We start from the raw sequence: 9,856 nt of genomic DNA, 5'->3' as shown, positions 1-9,856 counted from the left end.
TTATAAACAGAGCCAGAGCACTCGGGGGCTGGAGGTGGCAGCGGGGGGCACAGCCAGCAGGCACCGGCTGAGCCTCACCACAGCACCGGGGTTGGCATCACTCAGGGCAAGAAGCCCGGTGCCAGCTCACAGCGTGGCCTCGCTGCGGTACAGCAGCTGCGGGGGCTCACCGGGGCGGGCGCTGGCACGGCGCCGGGCGGTGATGACCAGCGTGCCAGCCTCGGTGAGGGCACAGCTCACCGAGAGCGGGTCCGTGTCCTCGGGCAGCTGGCACTTGTGGGTGAAGGTGTCACAGATGGTGCCATCCTCAGCCACCTGCGGGGAGGCAGCACCGGCATGGTGGGGCACAGCATGGCGTGGCGTGCATTCCCAGTTACCCCAGCACATTCCCAGTTACCCCAGTGCTAGTGATGCGGCAGCTCCCAGTCATCCCGGCTCCAGCAGGGAGTTCAGCAGGGCAATTCCCAGTTACCCAGTGACTCGGGCATTTCCCAGTTACCCCAATGCCAGGAGGGAGCAGCTCCCAGTTGCCTCAGTCTTGGGGGTGGGGTAGTTTCCAGTTACCCCAGTGCCAGCAGGGACTGTTCCCAATTGCCCCCCACCAGCAGAGGATGCAACGGGGTGGGAGTTCCTGCTTGCCGCATTCTCAGTGAGGACCGTTCCCAGTTACCCCAGTGCTAGCAGGGGCCATTCCCAATTACCTCCCCACCCCATAAGAGGGGATGCTGTGGGCCAGGACCCCCATCGCTCCATGGCTAGTGCAGTGCGGGGGGGAAAATGCTGCCCCCCTGGGGTTCCTCACCTTCTCAGCCTGGATGGTGACGTGGCAGTTGGAGGTGGTCACCACGATGTCAGAGGGCTCGAACTGGCTGACGTCGGCCACCACCTGGTAAGTGTCACCCTGGGCGCGCACCCAAGTGCCCAGGCTGCAGGGGCACACGGTGCCCGGGGACCCTGCGGGCATCGGGAGGGCTGCCGGGCACGGGGGAATGGAGGCACTGTGCCCAGGGACTGGGGCACTGGCGGGGCAGGGGGGGAGGAGAGCCTGGTGACATGGCAGGGGGGCTGGGCGTAGCAGGTGGCACTGGGGGTTTGGGGACACTGGGGGGGAACTGGGGGCCCCAGGGGTATGGGTTGTACTGGGTGGTCTGGGGTGGGGGTCTTGGGGTAGCAGGAGGCACTGAGGGGTCTGGGGGTACCTGAGGGCACTGGGAGAGTCTGGGGGCACTGGATGACCTGGGGACAGCAGAGGAATGGATCAGGAGGCTGGGGACACAGGACGGCCAGGAAAGTCTGGGGGGAATGGTTGGGGGGGGCACTGGGGGGCTCTGGGGTTGTACAGGAAAGTGGGGGCCAGCAGGGGACACCAAGGGTCTGGGGCACAGGCGGGCTGAGGACATCAGGGCAGCCAGGATGGTCTGGGGGGCATGAGAAAGGACACGGCGGGGCAGGGGGAGCTGGGGACACGGTGGGCCTGGGGACAGCAAGGACACCGGGGTTACTGGGGACGTGGGGAGGGGCACAAAGGGACTTGGCAGGGAGAAGGCCTGGAAGACAGTCCAGAGAGTGATGGGGCACCTGGGGGGACAGAGTCGGCGTTCCCCTCCCAGCCCCCCCGGACTGTGCTGTGGGGGGGGTCCCACACCGTGCCCAGGCACAGAGCAGCCAGATAACCCTTGGAGAGGGACCCACCCCGGGGTAGCAGAGACCCCCCCATCCCCCCATCCCCGATACCTGGGTATCCAAAGGCCTCGTGTGCCCGTGCCCCGAAGGGCCCGTGCCGCCGGTCACCCTCGAAGCGGGGCTCGCCGTGCCCCTGGCCGTAGGCGCCAACGCGCTCGGCGCGGTACGCGGAGGCCGAGCCGAGCGAGGCCATGGTGCCTGCCACCCGCGCCCCCCAAGGCCCCGGCTGCTGAGAGGGGGCCGGCCGCCTGCCACCACCACCACCACCGCCACCGCCAGATGCCCATAATTAGGCACCCCGGCCCCAGGAATGCGAGATAACGGCCGAGGCCTCGCCGACACCCTGCGGGGCTGCGGCAGGGAGGGGGGGGACACACGTCGCTGCCACCTCCAGCCTGCCATCCACCCCAGCCCCTCCCAGGGAGGAGGTGCCCCCCACCCACCCCCCAAGAAGAGGTGCCCGGCGCAAGGCTCGCACGATGGACTTTATTCGAGACCTGGCGGGATGGAGGAGGGGGTGCCGGGGTGTGGGCACCCTGTGGGTACCCGACGGGTGCCGCCGCAGCGGGGCGGGGGGGCTCAGGCAGCTCCCGCGGGTATGCACACGCGTGCACACACACACATACGCTCCCAGGTGTGCACACGCGTGCGCGCACACAGAGGCAAAGCAAAGCCTTCCACCCGTCTGCAGGCAGAACGTAGCCCCCCCCCACCCCCCCCAAACCATCCCGGTGCCGTGGGGAACAGCCGCTGTCGCCGGAAAGGGGGTGGTGGTGGGTGGCAGGGAGCCCATCGACATGGCGTCAGGCCTGCTGGCCCCTGCACCTCCTCATAGCTTGGCCATGCAGGGAGAGGGGAGCTAGCCCCACGCCGGGCACCCCACGGCGGGGAGGGGGAACGAGTGCTGTGCCTGGCGGAGGTTGATGGAGGGTGCTGGGGCGGTGGGGGGGGTGGTACGCAGGAGCAGGGGCATAGCGGGTGCTGGGGGCACCCTGGGGTGCAGGGCTGGGGGTGGGCCGTGGCCGGGCTGGGCGAGGAGCAGCATGCAGCGGGCGAACAGCTCCACGAGAACACGTGCCATGCGGGAAGGGGGACACAAGCGTTGGCAAAAACTGGCATTCCTCCCCCAAATGGCATGCCCGGACCCCCGGCATGGCCTTGGGGGGGCCCCCGAGCTGGGGTGCCACCCCAGGCCAGGCCAGGGGAGCTGGTCGCCCTTCGTGTAGGCACTTGGTTCCCTGCTAGGGGTGAGTGACTCAGTGACGGGGACGTCGGTCCCGCCGCCTCCCCCCTTTCTCCACCCCACATTGCCCCACGGCAGACTTGGGGGTCCCTGGCTGGGCTGAGCCCCCTGCCGCGGGGCTGGCTTGGAGGTGCTGTCGCTGGTGGCCCAAAGCCCCCAGCCCGGGGGCCCATGCCATGCCCACCCGGCCCTGCAGTCTCCCTGTGCCGACCCCATACGCGTACAAAAGTATAGAAAGCCACGGCACCGAGGCACACCTGCAGCCCCCCCCCCGGCGCCCCCTTTGGCCCCGTGCCCTGAGGCAGCAGTTCACAGTTTAAAACTCAGTCCGATAAAAGCCGGCCGGGGAGAGAGGAGAAAAGCCCCCAGCTCCCTAAATCCCTCCGCCGCCCCGAGCCGAGGGTGCCGGGCACGGCGCGGGGGCACCACAGGATGCTCGGAGAGGTTCAGCCATGCCAACGGCAGCGGGGGGGGGGCTGTGCCCGAAAGATGAGCCCGGGGCGGTTTGAGGGGGGAACATGCGAACAACCAGCCCCACTGATTCAGTCCCATCAGTTTTGGGGGGCACATCTGGGCATCAGGGCAGGTGTCAGACACCGCCCCCCAAAGCCCTTCCCTGTGCCCCTTTGCCGCTGTCATGCAAAAATCCAGGAGGGCAACGCTGTGGCCAAGCGGGGCCAGGGCACGGCGGGGGCACACTGGCTGGGGGGGCTGCAGCGGCCCCCCGAACCCCCCCTGCGCCCAGACAGCGAGAGGGAGCAGCGGCAGGGCCCGTCCCTCGCCCAGTGCGGGGTCCGGCCAGAGGGCGGCGGCGGGGGGGCTGAACCCCCGCCGGGAGAGGCAGGGCACCCCAGGGGGGCATCAGGGCTCTTCGGCCTCCTCCTCCTCCTCCAGCGATGCCACCCCGGAGGAGGCGACGTCGGAGACTTTCCGGCGGAGCGGGAAGTCCTTGCTCAGCACCACCTCATCCTCAGCGGGCGAGAGGCAGGCTTCGGCGTAGGACACGGAGTAGAGGGAGTCCTGGCACCGGAGCCGTGCCAGGCCCCGCAAGGCACTTTGGCTGGCCGGGGGGGGCAGCTTGGGCAGCAGCAGGTCCTCGCTCCCCAGGGAGCCCAGCAGTTTGGCAGTGAGTTCGGAGGGGGACACCATCTCCAGGCTGCAGAGGCTGGAGCAGAGGGTCTCGGGGGAGAGGGTGTGCGAGGAGTCGCTCTCCGGCTCGCAGGAACCGTGCCGCACACCCAGCTGGCACAGGTGGCCCTGCAGCAGGTCTCGCAGCAGCGCGCTGGCGGGCACCGTGCCGGGCAGCTCTGCGGAGAACCGGGATGCCCAGGGTCAGTCCGGGGCTGATGGCACCACGGGCTGCTAGCTGCGCCCCCCCCTGCCCCCGCCCTGCGCCCAGCAGGATGGGAGCAGTGGGATGGAAGCAGTCCCATGCCAGGCTCTGTATCCCCTTTGCCGACAAATTGCTGTGTGTGTGGCACCAGTGACCACCAAAGGAAAAGTAAAGTATGCCCTGGCACCGGGGATGGTGTCACGTTGCAGGGCTTCCCCATCCCTGGCATGGGCACTGCTTGCCATGGTGCCAGGCAGGGACACTGCCCCGTAAGGGGGTGGCCAGGCTGGGGAAAGCGGCCAGGCATCGGGCACCCCACTCCTTCAACCCTTGGCACTGGCAGCAGGACGCCAACACCAGCAGCAGGACACCTTGCCTGCCTGGTGGGTGCCTGCTCCCCATGGTGCTTACCGGTGGGCTGGGAGCTCTCCGTGGAGGGCATGAAGTCCTCGTCGTAGGACTCGTCGTTGGAGTCGTCCCCGTCCACCGAGGACCAAGCTCGCAGCTTGGCCTCAGCGATGGCAAACTGCTCCGCCACTCCTGGCACGGGACAGGCATGGGTCACGCACACACTGGGAGGTGTCCCCAAAATCCCCCCTGCCCCACCGCCTCCGTGCCCACGGTGCCATGGTACCGATGGATGGACGGATGGATGGATGGATGGGCACAACCCGCCCCACCGGCGTTGCCCTTGGCCGCAGTGGAGGAGCGTGCCCACTGGCCATGCCCTGCGCGGTGCTCACCGGCAGCGAAGCGTGCCTCCTGCTCGCCCTCGCTCAGGTGGCAGTAGGAGCTGAAGGCGCTCTCCAGGGCGGTGGGTGGCTCCACTGGCTTGCACCAGCCCTTCCACTCAATGAGGTGGGCGACGCGGCCCTGCGCCATAGCCGTTGGCTTCGTCACGTGCTCCTTCACCACCTGCGAGATGCCTGCGAGACGTGCCCCCGCGTCAGCACCCCCTAGGCACCCCAAGCCCCCTCCGCAGAGCCCGTGATCCGGCACCCCCTGCCTCCGGCACCCCCTGCCTCCAGCCCTTGGGACCTGGGACCCCCATGCCCTCCTCTTGGGTGCCACCAGGGACCCCTTGAGCCCCCCAAATCCCAGAGGCTGACCCCAATGCCCTCTCCAAGAAGCCCAGCTCCCTCACCCACAGAAGACACCCCCCCCTTCCCCGGATGCCCCTGGGCCAGGCGAGCCGTTACCGTGCAGCGAGGAGCGGGCCAGGGCGGCAATCTCCTGGATGGTCAGCGCGCGCCGCGACTTGGGCAGCATCTCGACAGTGTCCTCAACATTGACCTGCCGGAGCAGACAGGGCCGTCACGGCCCCCGGCCACCCTACCCACCCCCTGCCACCGCTCCCCCTCTGGGATCCCCGTGCCCCGGGAGGGGGCTCGGCCCTGCTTGGTGCCCAACCCGTGGGGCTCGGGGTGTCTGTGCAGACAGGCATGTTACAGGCACACATGCACAAGTGTGTAGAGGGATGTCACAGCCGCTACGCACAGGGCGGTGGGTACACGCACGCCTGTGTGCACGCTCATGCCTGCGCTCTTATACGTGCATGCACATACGTGCACACGCAGACATGCTCAGTGCACACGCCTGCGCGTGCCGGCTCACATAACCCCATGTATACACACACAGAGACACTCATACACATGCACTGAGCACAGACACACACGTGCACTCGCTGCACACACACACATCCCCTCACTGCAGATAGGGCCCTCCTCATGGTGCACACACATGAACTCACTGCACGCACACGTGTGCTCACTCCATGTGTGCATGTACTGTACACACATGTGCACTCGCTGTACACACACATGCACCTCCACACATGCACGCACACACTCGTGTGCACGCCTGGTACCGCCGAGTGTGCCCCCCAGCTTGTGCACGCACGCACACGCGTGTGCGTGCAAGGCCACCATGGCCGGCCTCCCCGGCGCCCGCTCCCTGGCAGCACCCGCCGTGCCGGAACATCCCGCTGCATGTCCTCGTTGCCCGTCCCGGCCACGCCAGGCCCCGAGCCCGTGGCCACGGGGGAAGCGATGCAGGATTTGGAGGCGCGCAACAAATTGCATTGCCATGGCAACGAGGCACCGTGGACTGATTTCTCCCAGGATACAGCCCGGCTCGCGGCTGACGTCAGAGCAGCCCCGGAGCCGGCTGCGAGCTGGCAGGGCCGGGTGGGCAGTGGAGCCCCACGCACCCCCAGCCACGGCCAGGCCGGGTGCCCCGCCGTGGGGTACCGGCACACGGGCACCCTGGCCGGGCACGGCTGGGCTCGGCGGTACCTGGAGGAAGTCCTGGCTGTCGAAGGAGGCCTGGCGCACCAGGCGGGGCAGCGGGCGGGTGGCACTCAGTGGCGACAGTGCTTTCACCTCCTTCCACTCCACGCACAGCGTCGTGTCCACGGCCACTGCGGGAAGAGCCGGGGCCGGTGTCAGCACCTCCGTCCTGCCGGCAACCCCCTCAGCCCCCCACCCTGGGATAGTGGCTTCTTGCTCGGTCTGAGACCAGACACAACTCGTTGCAGGGCTGCTTTGGAGCAGCTGGGTGCTGCGGCATGGGTGACTCACGCTCGGGCAACTCTTCCGCCTCTGTCAGCGGTAACGCACGGCCCCAGCCTGGCACCGGGGTCCGGGCGCCCGTCCCGGCTTGGCGCCTGTTTCGGGAGGGGTGGGGGCAGCTGGGCCAGGCTGAGGGGGGGGATGAACTGGGCCAGGTGCGTGTGGAGGCAGACGGCGCTTGGGCTTGCGGCGGGGGGCTGGCACCCCTCCACCATCTCCAAAATCCCCCTCCCCAATTCCCCATCTCTGGGGCAGGAGGGAAAGGAGCAAAAAGGGATGGGGGGCAATAAAAGCAGCTGCAGCCGTTCTCTGCCCCAACAGCCTGACCTCCTGGCACCGGCATCCTGATCGGATGGGTCCCCGCCCCCTCGGGCACTGACTCCCAAGCGCCGGGGCCAGAGAGGGTCCCCTCTCACTGCAGCCCCCAGGCCAGCCCAGCCCCCGAGGGGCTGGGGTAGGATGTCCCTGAGGAGCCTCATTCTCCCTGCACCAAGGTGGGCCTGGCTGATCTAAACCATCTGTGAGGTGGGATATGGGGGGCCAAACGGTGCTCCCCCCCAACCCCCATCTGGGGGTAGCCCCTGGCTCCTGGAGAAACTGCTGATGGCTTTGCCCCCATCCCCAGCTGTGGGCAGGGGCACCCTGTGGTGATGCTCCAGCATCAATACCCCTAACCCCCTAGCAACAACACCCCCAGGCCTCCCCCCCGCCCCGGCGTGTCTGCAACACCCCCAACATCGTTCCAGCCCCCACCAGCTCCAGCCCCCAGAACACCCTCGGATCACGGCCACAGCCCTCATCGCCCCCATCCCTCCTGCAGCACCCCCAAGACATCTGCAGCACCCCCACAACACCCCTGTGGCATCCCACACCCTGCAGCACACCTCTGCCAGCCCCCATAGCCCCTTCAACAGCCCCCCAAACACCTCTATCCCTCTCATAGCACCCATCATCTCCCAGGCCTTTGAACAACACCCCGGTCCGACACCCCCTTCCCAGCCCTCTGCGCTCCCCACACCACCCACCAGCTTCCCTAGAGCTGCACCCCAGCCCCTTCAGTCCCCCCAACCCCTACACACCCTCACCTCCCGTATCTCCCCGCACCCCCTGGGCCACCCAGCTGCCCCAGAACAGCATCCCCAGGCCCCAAAGCCCCATCCCTCTAGAGCCCACATCCCCCTCTATGTACCCGCGTCCTGCAGAGCCCCTCAAGCTCCCTGTATCCCCCCCATCCTTAGGCACCCCAGCCCTCCGTGCCCCCCTCCCCACCTCCATACCTCCCCATATCCCCAGCCCCCATAGCCTCCCAATCCCCACAAACCACCCCATACACCGCCACCCCAACCCCTAGACCCCCTCAGCTCCCCCATAGCAGCCCCCACCACCTTCCCACATCCCCCCAGCCCCCAACACCCTCATCGCATCACCCCCGGCCACCCCGCAGCAGCCTCCCCACAGCCCCCCCCTACACCTTCCAAACCCTACGACCCCCCGCCACGGACCCCAAACACTCCCGCCCCGGGTCCCAGCCCGGTGCCGCTCACCCACCGATGGTGGTTTTGGAGCCGATGCAGCCCATGCTCCCGGGGGGGCCCCGGTGCGGGCACTACCGCTGGCTCCGCGCCGCCCGCATCGCCCCCCGGCCGCATGGGCGGCCCCGGGCAGCGGCCGAGCCCCACCGGAGGCTGCTGCCGGGTCGGGCCGGGCCGGGCCGGGCCGCGGTGCCGGAGCCCCGAGCGGTGCCTGCACCGGGCCGGGGAGCAGCACGTCCAGAGACGTCACTGCTGGGGGAGGAAGAGGAGGGAGACGGGGGAGGCGGGAGGGGGGAGGGAGATGGGGAGGAAGAGGAGGAGGATGGGGAGAGGGAGGGAGAGGAGGAGGAGGAGGAGGAGGAGGAAGGCTGGAGAAGAGAAGGGCGAGGGGGTGAAGGATGAGGGAGAGGAAGGAAGGGGAGGCTGGGGGCGAGGGAGGCTGGGAGGAAGAGGAGGAAGGGGAGATGAGGAAAGAGAGGACAAGGGGGATGACGGCAGCCGGGGAGGATGAAGGAAAAAGGGGGGCTGAAGGAAGAAGAAGAGGGGGACGGAGGAAGAGGAGGGGGACGCGAGGAGGAGGAGGACGGACGAAGGAAGAGGAAGGGGCTGAGGAGGAGGAGTAGAAGAGGAAGGCCGGGCACCGCGGAGAGCGCCGTGCCAGCACCGCGGACAGCGCCGCCCCGCCCGGCCCCGGGGCGCCGCGGCCCCCGCCACCCCCCGGCCCCGGTCCCCCCCCCAGGCAGGGGCACGGCACGGCGCTGGGGGCCCCGAGCGAGCCCCTCAGAGGGACAAGGGGCAGGGACCCTCCAGCAAGATGGCCCCAGGCCTGCCCAGCAAAGGGGGGCTCGGGCCCTGCCTCCCCCACACCCACGGGGGGGGTGCTGCTGCTGGGGTGAAGCTACAGCCCCTTGACATGGGGCTGGGGGTCCCGCCTCGCCGGAGCTGGGTTTGGGGCAGGAGGGCGCAGGCTTTAGGACATCACCTCTGACAGCACCACAGCAACCTCCCTTGCAGGAGATCCAGGCCAGCGCTGATGCCAGGCTGAGGTGTTAACTTGCAGTCAAAGCCGTCTGTTCCTTCTGAAACCTAATGATGGCAATTAACACTGCAGAACCTTTTCCCTGGCACAGAAGGGCACTGCCAGGGTGCCACCCTCCTCCTTGGCAAGCAGACTACCAGAGCAGCCTAAAGGGCCTCCCTCCTCTTTACTCACTTACTCCAGGGCCAGGGGAGCTCCTGGCCAGTCCCCCCCCCCCAACAGGCCCTGCCGGCCATTCCCTGCCAACTGCTTCCCAGCATTAGCGCTGCCAGGGCTGCAGCTCAGACAGATCAGCCTCTAATCTGGGGAACAGCCTCTGGTTAATTATTCTGTACCCTCTGGGCCATGGCCAGGGTGACTCAGCAAGAGTCAGCCCAAAGCACCAAAGACCAGACCAGCCCTGAGGGGGACCAGCCTCCGTCCCCAACAGGGACACCCCATCGGGGACCCAGGCAG

At 68.1% G+C, this 9,856-nt stretch overlaps 2 protein-coding genes across 2 annotated transcripts; both read right to left on the bottom strand.

Moving 5' to 3' along the window:
• Positions 1–126: 126 nt before the first annotated feature.
• Positions 127–1,876, bottom strand: LOC126039632 (heat shock protein beta-7-like). Its single transcript, XM_049803071.1, has 3 exons — positions 1,735–1,876; positions 803–954; positions 127–315 (listed from the first exon to the last, which is right to left on the bottom strand). The coding sequence occupies exons 1-3, from the start codon at positions 1,874–1,876 to the stop codon at positions 127–129; spliced, it is 483 nt and encodes a 160-aa protein (XP_049659028.1).
• A 759-nt stretch (positions 1,877–2,635) lies between these two features.
• Positions 2,636–8,981, bottom strand: FAM131A (family with sequence similarity 131 member A). The gene is given in 7 exon segments (XM_049802593.1): positions 2,636–4,233; positions 4,671–4,799; positions 5,003–5,185; positions 5,459–5,552; positions 6,554–6,678; positions 8,378–8,421; positions 8,423–8,981. Coding segments are annotated over 7 exon segments (1,077 nt in total). The 5' UTR covers positions 8,479–8,981; the 3' UTR covers positions 2,636–3,787.
• Between the last annotated feature and the right edge of the window lie 875 nt (positions 8,982–9,856).

The sequence above is a fragment of the Accipiter gentilis genome, chromosome 6 (genome assembly GCF_929443795.1).
Source record: "Accipiter gentilis chromosome 6, bAccGen1.1, whole genome shotgun sequence".
Classification (NCBI taxonomy): Eukaryota; Metazoa; Chordata; class Aves; order Accipitriformes; family Accipitridae; genus Astur; species Astur gentilis.
Note: the sequence above shows the minus strand (reverse complement) of the source record. Positions and strands in the feature narration are given on the sequence as shown.

Bases quoted from the DNA above. Each gene is read 5' to 3' on its own strand.
- LOC126039632 (XM_049803071.1), bottom strand. From the start codon at position 1,876: ATGGCCTCGCTCGGCTCGGCCTCCGCGTACCGCGCCGAGCGCGTTGGC. The intron at 955-1,734 runs GTATCGGGGATG...CGATGCCCGCAG, and splicing joins CGAGGCCTTTGGATACCCAG to GGTCCCCGGGCACCGTGTGC. The intron at 316-802 runs GTGAGGAACCCC...GCCTCCCCGCAG, and splicing joins TCACCATCCAGGCTGAGAAG to GTGGCTGAGGATGGCACCAT.